Genomic DNA, 17,748 nt, shown 5'->3' with positions numbered 1-17,748 from the left:
CTCCAGATTAGAGTCTGCCGATCTTAACCACTACACCATGCTGGAGTTTATGTTGCTAACTGGCAAGCAGGAGAGCATTTCAAGAGCTGGCAAAAGCATCTGCAAACATGATCTTTATCTGATTTTTAAAAAACTATTCATAGTTGTCAAATAGAGACAGCTGTTCTCTCTTTGCGTGGGTTTCAGCCAGTGCCTGCCAAACTCGGCATAACTCATGGGCAAATGTGCCATCGTCTACTACCAGCAACAATGAGCTTGTGGAAATCCCTTGGATAGATTCTGTTCCTGGCCTCTACTTTGCTTCTTAAGAGGAAAAGTGAAACCAACTAACTCATTTGCTGTCTTTGGGGGCTGCTACCTGCTGCTTTCCTTCCTGCTGGAGCCAGATGTGGCCCAAGAGTAGGGTTGCCAACCTCCAGGTAGTGCAGGAATCTTAGGCAATAATTAATATAGCACAGACTGGTGAAACATCAAGGTGTATTCAGTGCATATACAAGTGAAAGAGGGGGTGGAGCCTTAACAAACCAGGGTTGGGGAGGGGAGAGACTTCAATGTGATTTAATGCCATATAATTCAGTTTCCAGAGCAGCCATTTTCTCCAGGTGAACTGATCTCTGTTCCCGGGAGATCAGCTATAATCCCTGTTCTCCAGCCACCACCAGCCACCACCTGGAGGATGGCAACCCTAGTCCCAGCCCAGCCATCCTCCATACTGGGGCCTTTCCACAATGTAAACCTGACCTGAGCAGGTCCTAATAAAAGTTCTGTTTGTAACACAATTCTTTCCTAATTCAAACCTCTCATATAATAACCAAGCAAGTGAGTGTTCCAAATATCTGTCCATTATTTACAGTACGGTACAATTATTTCCACATTGCTAAATCTGAACACAGATTTGGTAATCCTTGGAATATCTCTAAGGGGACTTTGGACAGCCTGTAGTGGATAGGAGCAACTAGGGCTTTTGTGCCCAATTTCCCTGAGCTTTCAGTTTTTGTCTCAGTGCTCCACACTTTTCCTTTTATATTTTCCATCTTCTCTGCAAGAAATTCTCCCAATCAGGGCAATCAGAATAATTATGCAAACAATATTTATAAAAATTTCCATATTCCTGCATGCAGAACTTGAATGATTTTGGCACAGGCCTCTCATTGTGACACAAGCATTAGCATAATCAAAAGGAGATGATGGCATCTGCCTGCTCCCTGCATCTCAGCAACAACGTTCACCTACTAAACTTCTGGCTTTTTTAAACAAGTGGAGGAAGGAATTTGCTGACTCTTCCCTGCAACTTGTCCTGTGCTTAACACATTGCTGTAACAACTTTTAATTAATGCGGCACATTTCTGGGAACAACTGCTGCTGAGAAACACTCTGGAACATGACTTCTTGCTGTGATTGTGTGTCTGAGGTGATGTGATCGTTGCTTGCGTGTGCATGTGTTGATTACATTCTTCAGCATCACGCTGACCTTGGGGGTGTGGCAACTGCTACACAGGCATACCACGTTGACTCTTGATTTTTGACATTTGTCATTAGGAAATTCTTTGTTTCTGAAGCAGAATCCACATATGACCTTGGATTTGGAATATGAGATTTCAAGGGTAGATATACACATTTATGGCTCCACTGTCACTTGATCTCACACTGTGTGGCTGCCTTTGCTATGCTAGGGAGACTAGAAACCATTGTGCTTCTCAGATCAAAAGGTGGCTGTGCTGGCCGTCTTGTATTGTAGCCCATCTGAACTGGCTTGCAAGATTACATGATAAATCTTTACTTTTCTCCACTTGTCCATTTTCAGGAGTGGCTTCTGCAAGCGATAGACCCAATAGCTTTTGTAAATGTTTTTGGGGTTTGAATTTCCTCCAGAAAATTGTGTTGGATTCAAAAGTACTCTTCCATCACTGTAGAAATGCTTACACCAGTGAAACAGCACTTCTGATGATGGAGGCAGGGGATGATTTTTGCCCCATCCAACTGCCAACCCCCACTTCAGTTTCCACATGTTTCCTGAGGGTCCCCAAGAGCAGGATTTTTGGGCGAAGTGTGGGGTGCAGTGGGATGGGGGAGTGGACAAGTCCTGGACAGGAGGGCAGGTGTCCTCCAAAGTCTGCAAATGAAGAATTATATTTCTATCTCATTCTTCTTTGGAAGCGCTCAGAATAGTGTGTCATAGGACCCTGGCAATCCTATGAGGGAAGTTAGGCTCTGAGATCCTGAATAGTCCAAAACTACCCAGTGGCTTAATAGGAGCCCACAGACTGGCTCATGTCCCCAGAGCAGCTTCCACTGGAAGTACCCTCTGTTTGGCAGGGGAGGGCTTCCTCAGTGGGAGCGAATGCCTGCTCTGCTGAGGTTCGTGCTCTTTGGAATGGGCTCTCTACTGAGGTTCATAAAGACCCCTTCTTGCTGGCTTCAAAATTTACTCTTTGAGTGAGATTTTAGAGGAATGGGGATAATGCTGATTAGAGATTTGGAAAACTTGTAGTTGCTCTGAATATACTTTTAACTGTTCATATGTTAAGGTGTTTAATTTTACAGTAATCCTGTTCTAAATGCCTAGTGTGTGGAGAGTCTGGATATACATTTTAATAAACAGCTAAGTGGAGATTTGAACCTTGATACCCCTCACACCAAACCTACACTGCAGCCGCTGCACTACAGTGCTTTACACTGGGCTCTCTTTTTCCAGCCCTTTCTACCCCCACCTAATTAGTCCCGGGATCACCCAACCATTCACCAAAAGCTGGAGACTGATGTGTGCACCTGGAGATCAGTTCACCTGTAGAAAATGGCTGCTTTGGCACTTGGACTCTATGGCATTGAAGTCTCTCCCCAAATCCCTCCCTCCTCAGGCTCCGCCCCAGAAACCTCCCACCAGTGGCGAAGAGGGACCTGGCAACCCTACAAGATAACCAGTTTGTATTCTGCATCTTCTCATTTTTTAGGAAACTAGGAGGGCAAAGTCAGTGACCTAACACTAGTTTGGCTACGGAGGCATAAATTTTGGTGCATTTAGATTTCTGCTTTGTGTCTGGCATTTTGGATAGTTGGGCTTAAATGTGATGTCACTATTTTTGCAGTTCTGTTAATGGAAAAATCCTATCTTAGTCACACATTGTGAACTTGGAAAGTTATATCAGTACTTCTAATTAACAGCACTTAGAAGTCATTTATCTTAAAAATACTTCTTATTTTTTTATTTCAGAAATTCCTGTGTGGTGACCCTCACCGAAACCAGTGGGAGTGTTTTCAACTATCTAGCACTTTGCTTATATGAAAGGGCCGGCTTGCCTAATAGGCAGCAGGCTTGGCTGTCCAGAAAGAATGAGAAAGCATGTGCCCTTTTATCTGGTGGTTCTCCTTGTGGTCTCATCAATGGCATACTCCTCCAGACGTTCTGCAATGGATTTGGACGCTACACCCCGAATTACAATTGTCTATAACGGTAAAGGAACTCTTCAGGTTTTCCTGGATTGAATATATATTTCATAGCTGGACACATTTGCAATGTGTATGAGGCCATGCTCAGATGATGTTGTAGCCTAAAGAGGCATCACGGAATGCAAATTCCATGTTTTTTGCCTTCATTATATCTCTCTCCATGCATTTTTAGGCCTTATTTACATGACTGCAGCTTTCCACATGTATTCATTTAAGGTTGACACAGGAATGTTATGACAGGTTGCTTCGGCCTCACTGCCTAGCCCTCTTATTTTGCCGTGAATTATAAAGCCCACACAATTCCATCCACCTTACTGGTCTTGTTTATATGTGAGGGAAAAGAGCCCTTGGTAATTTGCATTGACATTACTTTTAAATTACTTTAGACTCAGATGAACTTCTTGATTTGGTAAATAAATTTTAGTTCGAAGCGAGTTGAATAGGTTAATTCTGTAAACAGTCCCTCAAATGTGGTCATATCAGACATTCTCTCTCCCATTGTGTGACCAGCAGTGAGCAGGACAGAGTTTTCTGAACCCTAGACTCACATTATAGGAAGGATTGTTAATACACAGTGGGAATTTATTTAACCCTCTGAATGATGCCAACTGGGAGAATTGATAATTATTTGGAGATACTTGCTTTTATTTAAGTTTTAATATGAGAGTGATGAGAGATTGGTGGTTTTGCACCTCTTTCGCCTGTTGTGCTGGGACAAAATGACAATGACAGCAAGCAAAAGTTGTGTTTGCTTTATAGATTGGCAGAAGGTGCTTTAACCCTTTGCAGGAAAGAAGGGAAAGGGCAGGTGAGAGACAAATGCTGAATTGTAGAAGTTCCTTTAATCAAGGTTGTTGGTGTGCAACAGTGAGGGCATTTAAGGGCTTTTAGGCTGTATCCAGATGTCACATTGTCTGTGTGGTAATAAAACACCTCATTGTTTCCGGAGCCTTAAGCCCTCAGTGACAAAACTTAGACTTATTACTAAGGTTGCTAATGGTTCCCCATTGATACTTCTGAACGAGCAGTCCTTCAAGACACTTGTAGACTAGAAGAGGTCTTGTGTATTGTATCTGTTCCCCATGACTATTTGGAACACTGGAAATAGGTAAAAAATGGCAATCAATGGATTGATGCACTTGCTGCTGGGAGTTAGCATGCAAGAGAATAAAATTTGCTGATTAGAATGCCACGCTACAATGCTGCTGAGAAGCATAATGTTGGTCTTGGAGAACAGGTATTGTTTATGTTGCAGTGAGTGCTTTTAACCACAAAGGAAATGTCACATTTGAGAGGCCTCAGTCACAGTTCTGCTGTTAGGTCCCACCCTTCTTTCCTCGCTTTTCTTCTGGGCAAGAGGGAGTCAGGGAGAACCTGCTTTAAGAGCCATGGGCTCTCGCTGTGTGGGAGCTGCTGCTGATTATTACATGCCAGATTGGAGCTGTCAGCACTGCTGTCTTTCGCCTCAACATGCGCGTCTGATTACATCAGCATCTCGGAGCAGTCTCCTGTTCTCCAGTTTCCCGGGAACCCTGAGGCATTACGATCACAAGCCGCTTCTCGTGGGTGCAGGAGGAAATGGGAGGACAGGTATTTCCCGCACTTTGACCCTGCTTGTGCATTGATCTTCTGTCTTGGTTGCCTCTGGGTAACTTCTGAATTCTCAAATTGTGTTGGCCAATCACCATCTTTGGGTAATGCCAAGGCTTTGCATAGTCAATTCTTCCGTCATATTCTGGACTCATTTTGTCTGTGCTTCACCCATACCCTTTCTGTCAGTCTTCTCCCCCTCTAGCCCTTTCATATTCACATTGCCTGCATATTCCGAGAATGGCTAGTGTCAAACTGTATTCTCTTGTCCAGTGTCTTGGAACATTTTTCCTGCCATAGCCAGAGAATGAGCAAGATATTAAAGACAGTCAAATTGAGACTGTGGGGAAAAGGTGTCTTTGTTTTTTCCACTTCAGGCACAGAAAAGTCTTAACAGTGCAATCTTAAGCAGAGATGCATCCTTCTAAATCCACTGACATCAATGGGCTTTGATGGCTGTGATACTGTTTAGGATTGCAGTTTAAGAGTAGCAGTGCCTTAATGTAGGTTTCTGCAGTGGGGCAAATAGCTCTGAAGCTCTGCTTCAGCTTGAGAATACAGGGGGGAAGTACATGAATCAGGCCCCTCGTGACTCCTCTATATAAAGAAAAATATTTGGTAGCTATGAACACAAAACTTCCAGTGTTTTGTCTAATTTGCCCTTGGAAAGTTAAAGGAAATGAATGAAACTGCTATTTGGATTTCAAATTTCAAGTATATATTGAAAAATACACACACATGAACAGAATTCAGTTATCTACTCTCTGGGGAAACAAATACATAAATGTAGGATAATGGCTAAATGGCTGGGAGCTAAAACTAGACGAAAACTAAATATGGGGAAAGAAGGCAACTGTGACGAACTATCCAAAATCCTGCTTGCAAATCCCCCATTTTGAAATAGCTTTCAGTTAGAGGTGGGTGTCCCTCTAAGGGAGCTGGTCTGGATGATTAAGTGCCCCTTTTCCCTGAAACTGGCAACTCATTAATCTTCATTGACTGAACTAAAGATTTTAAATGTTCACTCTCCCTTTCCTGTCTCTAAACTCTCAAGGTTCCTTTGACCCCTTTCAGAGAAAGTAGCACTTGAGGAAACAGTGAGTCATTTTTTAAAGGATGCTTTTATATTTGCCTATTGGTGGTGCATAGATTTGTTTATTTAAGCTTTTTAAATTGATGTGTATTAGTTTTAACATCAAGACAATTATAAAGCCAGTAATTAACACAAAAATGAAACAGAAAGAGTAGCACAGAAATAAAATACCTTAGCTGCCAAAGGCACCTCAGAAGATAAAAGTCTTTATTTGCATTCGGAAAGCTAAGGAAGAGGGAGCCATATGGATATCTCAGGAGAGGGTGTTCCAAATGCATCAGAAAACTTTTTATATGGGGGGAAACATAAGACATCTAACATAGGGTTGGCCAGCTCTGTGTTGGGAAATACGTTGAGATTTTTGGGGCGGAGCCTGAGGAGGGCAGGGTTTGGGGAGGGGAGGGACTTCACGGCTATCGAGTCCCATTCCCAAAGCGGCCATTTTCTCCAGGGGAACTGATCTCTTTTGGCTGGAGATCAGTTGTAATAGCAGGAGATCTCCAGCCACCACCTGGAGGTTGACAACCCTAGTCTAATAGGAGAAACCCCCCCCCCCAAGGTAAGTTTTGATGTACGGCTGCAAGTTAACACTCAGTGTTAGGCAACATGCTGTGATGCCAGAAATTACCAAAGAGGGACCCAAAACATTTGTGATAAGAAGTAAGGCTGCCAACCTCCAGGTGGTCTCTGGAGACCTCCTGCTATTACAGCTGATCCCCAGGTGACAGAGATCAGATCACCTGGAGAAAATGGCTCCTTTGGAAGGTGGACTCTATGGCATTATATCCTGTTGAAGCCCCTCCCCTCCCCAAACCCTGCCCTCATCAGGCGCTACCCCGAAAATCTCTAGGTATTTCCCAACCCGGAGCTGGTAACCCTAGATAAGAAGCAACTAGTTAATACTGAGGACCAAGAGTTGCAGAGGGGCTCAGACAAGAGGATGGAGAGTTGGAGGGTGGGGTTGGCTTGCTCAATTGTAGGAAGGAGGCAAGAACTCCTGTGGTGCGAAACAAGCCATAGGGGCTGGCGAGGCTGGTGAGAAACCATGCTGTCAGGCCTAGGAGTTTGTATCTGGCCTGGGAGTTGAAATGAGTCACCATTTTAAGGCTGATTAAACCTACCATATAGACCAGTGGTTAGAGGTATTATAATTTAATGTATTGGGGGAGAAAGATTTGTATGCTTTTCTGCCTGATAACGGGCATCCAAGGTGGTTCTCATTTAAAGGAAATATGCAAAGATGCAAATAAACGTAAAGTTTGTTTTTAATAGCATTGCTATTTAATTAAAGCATTGGGAGAATGTTGATGTGAAATGTCCTTTCCCCAGGCCTCAGATGTTCTTGTTGCTGCTGCTCTTTAAGGTTGTACAATGTTGGGAAAATAGCTCCCCCCTCCCATTTCTGCAGTTCTCATCCTGAAGATATATTGTGAGGTTCTCCGCACTTGTATTAATGCTTCTGTACAAGACTGGATTTTGGTGTGGGGAGCACAAAGCCTAGGCTCCTTTTAAGCTTTCAGTAATATTTTTCTATCATTGCCATTTCCATGGAAACAAAAGCTGACTTGCCTAGGGGTTCAGGCCTGCATCCAGTGTTAAGAGACTCCACCTGAGAATCAGTGGGACAGACTGAGTCAGACAATGTATCTTAAGCTGCTGTTTCCCTTTCCCAAGAACTCGCAGCCCTTCCTGAACACCCAGCTCTTTAAATCCTTTGGCTCTTCTGCCTCGCCAAGATCAGAGTAAAGAAGCAGTATCGCATCCATACCAGTCAAGTCTTATTCTGTGTAGATGGGTGGCCCAAACTGCTGCTTTCAGGAGTTCTTTCTCTTTTCTTGTCCTTTTGTTGAAAAACAGCCCAGACACCTCAGCTATAATCATGGCATTGATTAACCTGCTATTCTTGTTGTCCCCCTTCCAATCATAGCACCATCTATTGCCATATTCAGTCCCTTGCAGAGAAGTGCTTGGCCTGCCACCTTATTTTATCTGTTGGATCTTGCGTGAAGAATCCCAGATTAGCCAGATGACACCCCTTTTTAGGTGGCTCTAAAGAATAGGGTTTCCAACTCTGGGTTGGGAATTACCTGGAGATTTTGAGGGGTGGTGTCTGTGGAAGGGTTTTTTGTGGGGCAGGATCTCAGTGGGTTATAATGCCATGGGGTCCATCATCCTAAACAGCCATTTTCTCCCGGGGAATGTATCTCTGTAGTCTGGAGATAAATTCTAATTCTGGGAGATCTCCAGGCTCCCCCTGGAGGTTAGCAACCCTACTATAAAGAGGTATTAAAACCTGGCAACAGAATAACATGGTAGAGCAGATGATTGTTCATCTTACAGTTCCTGGTGTGCTCTTGTGTGTTGTTGGAAGAGACCCAGGAATTGATGCTTCAGGATTAGAGCAGATGCTATATAGTTGGAACCGTAGCAAGCAAGTGTTAACAAGGTGTCCATGAAATAGCTCCTTGTTGTCTAGAATGAAATAGCTCCTTGTTGTCTAGTGTTCCTACATCTGTAGGAATAACAACCTTGGCTATGCATTACAGTGCAATGGACACTGGAGTTGTTTGAGCTTTAAAGCAGCCTGCATCAAATGGAGATATTAAGGCAGCACAAAGAACACAGTGTTTGGAATTGTTAAGTTTTTATTGCCAGGTAGTTGAACTAGTATGCAAAAAGACCATCATAAAACATATTGAACAAACGTCACTGAAGAACAATATAACAAAATGAATACTGAAGACGACAATACAAAACATATGAAATTGAACAAACGTCACTGAAGAACAATATAACAAAATAATACTGAAGACGACAATACAAAACATATGAAATTATTACAACATTCACATATAGTAACATAGATCTTTCCATCATGCTTTTTAGCTACTCTGTGATATTTTAAAGGAAGCTCTGTGCTCAGTGCACATTGAAATTTGAGTGGACCAAAGTGTCTCAAAAAGCAGTTGCCACCAACTGAAAAGAGTCTAATTGGAACACCAGAGGGTACTTTGCCAGTACTGGGACACGGAATCAATATAATGTCTGAAAGGCCACCAAACATTTCAAGTAGAAGTCTGTTGGTTGATAAGACTTTTACATTTTTTGCTTCATTTCTTTTAAAGATTAGCCGGTTAAAATAAGCAACACAGTGTCTCTGGACACAGATAACTATTGCAAGGGTTTTGTGAAGAAAAGCTTCTTGATTGAGAAAAAACAGAGCCCGGAGATTGCCATGGTGGAGCGCATAAGGAACAATCAAGCAGCCCTTCTGTATTTTGTGTCTACTGCTAACTTCAGTGGCGTATTAAAACAGTGGTGCCAGGCACAAATAGTTGATGGATTTTGCTCACCCTCCAAATCAGGAGATGCACATGGATTATTGCCAGTGGAGCTTGTTGCAATTAAAGTTGGATTTGAAACATAAAATTTTAATCTGAAAATAATTAAGTTATACCTAGAGCCCAGTATAGGAGCCCCGTGACGCAGAGTGGTAAGCTGCAGTACTGCAGTCCAAGCTCTGCTCACGACCTGAGTTCGATCCCGACGGAAGTCGGTTTCAGGTAGCCGGCTCAAGGTTGACTCAGCCTTCCATCCTTCCAAGGTCGGTCAAATGAGTACCCAGCATGCTGGGGGTAAAGGGAAGGTGACTGGGGAAGGCACTGGCAAACCACCCCGTAAACAAAGTCTGCCTTGGAAATGTCGGGATGTGACGTCACCCCATGGGTCAGGAATGACCCGGTGCTTGCACAGGGGACCTTTACCTTTTTATAGAGCCCAGTATATTTCAAATGCTCGGACTGGAAACACCATTTTTCCTCTCAAGCTATCTCCAGAGGATTCAGGGGCAAGCTATACATTGTGTAAAAATCCATGCGACACATCTTTGGCAAAGTTTCTGCTCAACTCCCTCAGTGGTTTTCTTCCCCAGGGTCCCTGATGTGTTTTTTTTACAAGGGTAATTATGCATCTAGAACCATGTACGGAGCAAACCAGTTGGGACTTACAGTCTTGAGTGTGAAAATGGATGACAGTGAAAGAGTTAAATACCCCCACACATACACACAAACACCATTTTATTCAAAATTGTAGCTGAGGCTGTTTTTCCATTTTTTTAAAAAAGCGTTTGAATGCAAAGTAATTTTTGCCCTGTCTTATGTAAATGGCCATAATTGGGATGCTTGGAAAATATAGACAGTTGATCAAGATGCTGACACTAATGGTTACTGGCCTTCTGTCTGGTGTTGCTTGTGTGTTTTAATTGAACTATTTTATAATTTTAACTGCATTTTTAACTGCTCAAATGTTTTAATGTTTTGCATGTTTGCTGCCTCGTGTGCTCTGATTAGGTGGAAAGGCAGTGTTAAAATGTTTTAAATGAATAAGCTGAAAATCTGTGATAAATCAGTGAGGATGGAGGGGTGTCTTTCTTCTTCTTTTAAATACATTTTTATTAATATTTTAACACTTAACATACACACAACATACATTGTATACATATCCATTCACATATAAATTGGGCTTCTTCCAAGGCTACTGTTTAACAATTCTTAAAATCATGGTACATACAATTTATATGATCATTTTATTCTATTTGCAATGTACTGTAGTGTATTATTGGAGGGGTATCTTTCTGTGACCTGTTTCTATGGAGGCAGCCAATACATCACTCCAATTGGCCTAGTCTTGGCCAGCACAAGCAAGCAGTCGAGGGTTCCTGCGAGATCAAAGAAATACCAAAGGAAATTTTCTGGGGCTGAGGTTTGGGGAGTAGCAGGCTACCTGCTCTTCCTAGCTCTATAGGAACTCTCTGTGGGCAGCATTTTCTCACTGTTCTTGCTGTTCTGTTTGAGGAATATAATTGGGGGCCAAGATAGGGTTGCCAACCTCCAGGTAGTAGCTGGAGATCTGCTATTATAACGGATCTCCAGCCGATAGAGATCAGTTCACCTGGAGAAAAATGGCCGCTTTGACAACTGAACTCTATGGCAGTGAAGTCCCTCCCCTCCCCAAACCTTCCCCTCCTCAGTCTCCGCCCCAAAAATCTCCAGGTATTTCCCAACCTGGAGCTGGCAACACTAGGCCAACAAGCTTGCCTCTTTCTTTTTTGTCCTGGCTTTTTTCCTCCTGGGCTGATCATGCTAGCTTTAGCTGCCAGAGGATCCTGTCAATTAAAGGCTGGAGTGCATGAGCAAACCGCAGGGCAAGTGTGTGTGTGTTGGGCTTCTAATATTTTTTGGCAAGCTTAGAGCAGAGTTAGACAAAAACCAGTTCTTTCCCTCTTTCTCCTTCCAGTCATCTGCATGGACACGGGAGATAATTATTGACATACAGATTAATGAGGAATTCAAAAGCCTCAGTGTACAGGACCAATAAAAAGATGGGGAGCGGGGAGGAGCTGTGGCTCAGTGGAAGAGCCTCTGCTTTGAATGCAGAAGGTCCCTGGTTCAATCCCCGGCATCTCCAGTTAAAAAAGGAAAAACTGGGGGGGAAAGAAACAGGCAGTAGGTCATTTGAAAGACCTGTACCTGAGACCTGAGAGAGCTGTTGCTGATCTGAGCAGAAAATACTGACCTTGATGGACCTATTGTCTGATTCATTATAACACAGCTTCATGAGTGCGTGTGAGAAAAAGTAAGAAATATAAAATCTCCAGAAGACTGCCATATGGCTAGTTTAACCGAACTTAAAAACTGGTTGTTGTCACATAAGAGAGCCTGAACTATTTTCAGCCTTATGTTTATGGAGCCTAGTTGCTTACAGTGCTCTCTTCTCCCCTCCCCCTATCTTCCCCATATGCCTTCTTTTGTATAGCTAGATCTGTCTTGGCTTCTCAACTTTGCTGCCAATTCGTGATGCAGTAAGTGAATGTGGTGGGTCTTGCAGCTGGTGCTGGAGCTGTCATCCTGCAAGCTCTCCTCTGAGACATTTCCCACAAAGCATCACTAATTGCATTATTGTATTACGACTGTTTGGCAGCCAAACCGAGACAACCTCAGTCCCCACTTCGCAGGGGTGGCATGAGGATTAGCAAGTTTAACATTTGCAAATGTTATGTAAATACCAAATACAACAGGGGAAGTTGATCTATCAATGGTAAGATCTATGCTTTTAGAAACCAAGCCAAACCTTGCCTAAAAATTGAGTTGTTTGCGTGATCAGTATACTTGGGTTCAATGGAATTGGACTGAGAACAAATAATTGGTTTTGATCAAAAAAGTTGCATGCATGTGTATGGGGTGATGCTGCCAAGAACGAAGCAGCTCTGCTTGTTTAAAGATATGTATTTATTTGATTATGAGTTCATACAGGAATCTGTTTATTTGAGTCATGCTAAAGAGAAAAAAGAACCTTTCCCTGATCAGCTGACTTTCATTTGGTTGAACAATGTAGGCATTGGCAAAGATGTGAGTAATGTATCTTGTGTAGAAACTTTCATTTGTATATTTTCATACCTCTGTTTAAAAGCAATAATACAGTGGGTAGAGTGATTACACACTTGCTATTTAATCTGGAATTGCCATAATTCGTTTTAAGGGAGAATACTGTGCTGGCAGCCTGTTGCATCTCAGAGTTTCCCCTGTTGACAGTTCATCTTTACTCAGGATCTGATTTGCAGCAATTTTTAAAGTTGTAATGCAATTCCAGCATCAGGCTGTTGAGTGTAAAAAGCATTACTGAACTCTCCCAGGACTGCTTTAAATTCTCCCCCCTTGCTTCTTCTTTTAATTTACAATTATTTCCTGTTATCATACAGCTACAACGTTCATGAAAGAATTGTTAATTGTGAGTTTTGTTTTTCAGGAGGATTAAGAACTGCTTTTTGCTTAATGATACAATTATGAAATTACAAAAATGAGCAATGGTTTTGGCTGCTAAATGAAAAGTAGCACTTACCATTCAAGAACTGATAATTAATGATTGACTCAGAAATTCCTATAAGAATTAGGAACAAAAGGAAAATTGCAGGGAACAGCAGAACATTTTCCGAATGGGACTTGAGTTACAGTAGCATAAAGCCAACGGAGGGAAAGGCATTACTGAGTAATGCAAAAGCGTCTTACTAAGCAGCCTCTATCTGTGATCACAGAAGTTATTTCAAAATTGCCAAATTCAGACTGGAAAAAAAATGTCCACTGTCGGATACTTATTGAATTCAGCTGAAAACCTTTTGGAGCTAAGAGTTGATAGTGAACACTCAGGAGTTAGGACTGGTGCTGGTGAGAACTGTGCCGTCATAGGCAGTGCTAGGGTTGCCAGCTCCAGGTTGGGAAATACTTGGAGATTTTTGGGGTGGAGGGCAGAGTTTGAGGAGAGAAGGGGAGGGGAGGGACTTTAGTCGTGTAAATGCCATAGCGTCTACCTTTCCAAACCGGCATTTTCTCCAGGTGAACTCATCTCTGTTGCCTGGAGATCAGTTGTAATAGCGGGAGATCTTCAGCTACCACCTGGAGGTTGGCAACCCTAGGGAGTGCACACATTTTATATAAAGTATGTTGTGTTATTGCTTGCTGAACTTTGCTATATCCATGAATTTTGTGGGTCACATTTACAACATAGTCTTCCGGACTTTCAGGACTTTCTTCTGCAGATCAGGTCGCTACTGCCATAGTTTGTTGCCTATTAACTTCTCCTTTTATTGATATTGCTCTTAGGGTCCTCACTATCCCCTGTGCTGGCTACAAAGCTTGTGTGGTTGGATTTATCTAGGAGAGGAAGAAGTTCTGTCACCTCTGAACTTTGGGAAGGATTGGGGGAATTGAGCCTGTTTCCATCCAGGGCTGCTGTGCTTTGAGAACTCCAGCATAGGTCTTTGCTTGACAGATCTTGTAGGAGGAGGCTAAATGGCTGTAGTTGATCGCTGAATGATGGATGTTAGCAGCTGGAACTGCATCCATCTGTGAACGACACACAGTTCAGCCTCTCTGGGGAGCAAAATGAGAGATTGAAAATTAATATGTTTGAACTGAACTCTTTAGGCCTTTCAATTAAGCTCATAATGCAGGAGACAATTACAGTTGGATCTACAGCAGAGTGACTCTGTTGTTGTTTTGAGGTGGTGCTGGCAGGCGTGCAATGCTTTGAAGGGGGATTCCTCAGAACAGGGCATTTATGCTGGTGTGTTTGTTGAAGGGAAAACCTTGGGACCCGATTTTGGAGAATGGAAATGCCATACTTCTCTTTTAATTTAAGAGCCCCGTCTTTTAAACAACCCTTATGCTTGATCCAAATTAATCCACTGAATGGTGATGGATGGATGGTTGTGTGGTTGGATGGTTGGTCAGACCAAGTTGGCTCCGATTACACAATCCCTACCTCAAAAGGGCTCCAACTGTGGGACCCTAACATAACCGTTTTTTTTAAAAAAAAAGAAAAATGGGAGAAAGCACAGCCGTGCATCTGAGCAAAGGCGAATAGCCGAACCCAAAAAAGGCACATAATTATTCGGCTTTTTTGGGAATTGCCTATTCGGCTTCAGGCAGATCCCCAGGTTTTGGTGTTTGGTAAACCCCAAACCGAAAAGTACCAAAACAACTAATTTTGGGTTTATTTTCCGTTCAGGTATATTGATATGCACAACCCTACTCCTGTCCATCACACTAACCTACCTAACAGGGTTGTTGTGAGGAAAAAAACGAGAAAAAAAACAGAAAGATGTAAGCCTTCCTGAGCTCATGGCAGGAAGAGTAGAATAAAAATGTACCAAATAAATGAATAAATAAGTAAAGAGAGTGACATCCTGAGTGGCCATTCTTTACCTGTACATCTCGTTTCACTGGGGATGGCAAAGCTAGTGTAAGAACATTTCATAAATATGCAAGACCTTTAATTTTAGTGGCTTTGATGGTCCATTTGGGACAGGGTGTTTTTGGAATGTTTTATTTATCTGGCAGGCTGCATCCATTTAGGGTCAAGGAAAAAACAGCAGTTACATGGAGGCAAAGACAACCTTCTTCTCAAACTCCTAATGCAATTGGAGTCAGAACTAGTGTTCTGAGTGTTGGTACTGGGGAACACCATCAGAGACTTGACACTTAGGGCAGCATTCGTTTTAGAGATCAGTTACACTGTTCGTTTGTTCCATGCTTAAGTCTCTTGTAGAATCATTTATAGAATATTATGCACATGTTTTGCTTGTTTTTAATTAGCAGGTATTTAATTCATCATTTCTTGATTTGAGACTTTGCTTTTGGGTAACAAATTGCTTCAGTAAATCTCTGAAGTGTCCGCTTGCAGGTTAGGTTTGTATTGAGGGGCTAAGCTATTTCGAACACTTCTCTTGTGTATTTGACATAAGAAGGATGCTTGTAACTTTGTGTGTCCTTGGGTGATTCACAGCACCAAGCCACTGAAACAGTCTAAGAAATGGTAGCTATAAAAAATGCCAACATGTTTATTGTTGCTGTTATACAGAGAGAGACAGAGGGCTCTTGTGAAATGCCTTGCAGCAGGTAGCTCCTGACTATAGCTCTTCCTGGTGGAGCTTTAAGGCCCTGAACCTCTGTTTTATTGATTTCAAAATTAGTTTCTTACTTCAGGCGTTTTCGCCTTTGTTTCACCTGGCCGACTGACAAGCGCAAAACTATTTTTAAAGTTTAAAAAGGGTTTTTTTTCTTTAAAGGATAGCCTCCTTCCTCTCTGTGCCCCCAAGCATACATTTCCTGGTTTTTTGGGGGGAGGGATTCTTTTTAAATCAACAAGCTTTCAAGCTTGTATTTCCGCAAGGTTTTCCCCCACTAGGTAAAGGTAAAGGTAGGCCCCTGTGCAAGCACCGGGTCATTACTGATCCATGGGGTGACGTCACATCCCGATGTTTACTAGGCAGACTATGTTTACGGGGTGGTTTGCCAGTGCCTTCCCCAGTCATCTATACTTTACCCCCAGCAAGCTGGGTACTCTATGATACTATAGAGGAGTCCTGTGGTGCAGAGTAGTAAGCTGCAGTACTGCAGTCCAAGCTCTGCTCATGATCTGAGTTCAATCTCTACGGAAGTTGGTTTCAGGTAGCCGGCTCAAGGTTGACTCAGCCTTCCATCCTTCCGAGGTTGGTAAAATGAGTACCCGGCTTGCTGCGAGTAAAGGGAAGATGACTGGGGAAGGCACTGGCAAACCACCTCGTAAACAAAGTCTGCCTAGTAAACCTCAGGATGTGATGTCACTCCACGGGTCAGGAATGACCAGGTGCTTGCACAGGGGACCTTTACCTTTATAATGCTATAGAGTCCACCTTACAACACAGCCATTTATCTACAAAGCAGCCATCTCCAGGGGACTTGATCTCTGTAGCATGAAGATCAGTTATAGTTCTGGGAGATCTCCATGCCCAGCTGGAGGTTGGTGACCCTAGGTAAGGCTGGAGTGGAATTGGAGCGATGATTATCCTAAGAGGGAAGCAGCTCTGATTACTTAAATAAAGTCAATCTATAGACAAAATCCAAAACCCAGAAAACAACCCATATAGTATTTTTTATTAGGACCAACCAAATGGCATATAACTGTGTGAGCTTTCCAGTCCTCTAGAACTGTTCCTTAGGCTGGGTGTTACAAAAAAAAATTAAAAAATGTATAAAAACAGGCTGGGGGAAAATGCCTTGGGACGTGATGTTAAATCCTGTTCAAGCATGCATACAATGGTGTCTAAGAGATTTCTGTGCTGTCTTTAGAAAAGAAATGGTTAGTCCTGCCTGATCTACAGAGATATTAGAGACATTTTTGGAGTTTTTTGTTGGTGTTTAAGGTTCTACTGTTCTTGAATTTTGTTCAGCTACTACAGACTAACTCACCTGAAACAATGCTATGAGAGAAGGTGAAAAGCTGTCTGGTCATAACTCTTCCTAACTGAATGGCAACTGAGTTGTTTCTCCTGGTCTAAGCCGAGTAGACCATGAAGTCTTGTTTGTTGTATGTCCTGAGATGCCTTTTTAAAAATCCAGACATGATGTCAACATGTTTCCATCCATTCAAAGCAGGGGTTCAGATATGAACAAGTCAGCTGGGAAAGCCAACTGTTTTTAATTTGAGAAAAAATATGACGTGAATTTATGTATACATATGTTCCAATTGTGTCTAATTATCAGGGACAGGAATCAGAAAACAGGGACTGTTCCTGGTAAACCAATCCTATTCTGTCCATATTTGTACATCTTGGGGTATGTTTTATTAGCAGGCAGTACTAGCACCAAGATTTGGTCTCTCTCTTTCTCTGCCCCTTTCCCCCCAATCTCCAGAATTATATATCTGAACAGGGAATAGATTTTCTTGTCTCTAGTGTGCATCTGTGTAGATGCAGGTGCATGAACAGTAAAGAATCAGGCCATTTTACAACACTGGAGCTACTGAATAGTTAATTTCTTGTATCTCTTAACAAAAACAGCCTTAGTGGCTTTTAAATCAATGGCAGATACACGCTTGCAGAATAAATTAATACAGCTGAGTACAGGTGGAACAGAGCCTTTTGTTATATGTAAGCTGGAGGGATGGCTCTGGCAAGATCCTTGGGATAAGAATTGGGATGTTACAAACATGTCCTTATTTTCATTTCTTAAATCTCAGGAGTTTATATGTTTTGTTAATTGGTTAGGGGAGGAAATTACTGCTCCCTGGCCCTACAGACAGCC

At 42.5% G+C, this 17,748-nt stretch overlaps 1 protein-coding gene and 1 non-coding gene across 2 annotated transcripts in view; both read left to right on the top strand.

Moving 5' to 3' along the window:
- Positions 1-3,279: 3,279 nt before the first annotated feature.
- SEMA4G (semaphorin 4G) overlaps positions 3,280-17,748 on the top strand; it is a 61,281-nt gene continuing 46,812 nt past the window's right edge. Inside the window, exon 1 of the mRNA XM_056850289.1 lies at positions 3,280-3,451. Within this exon, the coding sequence (XP_056706267.1) occupies positions 3,280-3,451 (172 nt within the window). The remainder of the gene's footprint in view (positions 3,452-17,748) is intronic.
- On the top strand, positions 11,525-11,596 carry TRNAS-UGA (transfer RNA serine (anticodon UGA)). Its single transcript has one exon. It is a non-coding gene; the product is annotated as a tRNA-Ser (tRNA).

Source organism: Euleptes europaea, chromosome 5 (genome assembly GCF_029931775.1).
Source record: "Euleptes europaea isolate rEulEur1 chromosome 5, rEulEur1.hap1, whole genome shotgun sequence".
Lineage (NCBI taxonomy): Eukaryota > Metazoa > Chordata > Lepidosauria > Squamata > Sphaerodactylidae > Euleptes > Euleptes europaea.
Note: the sequence above shows the minus strand (reverse complement) of the source record. Positions and strands in the feature narration are given on the sequence as shown.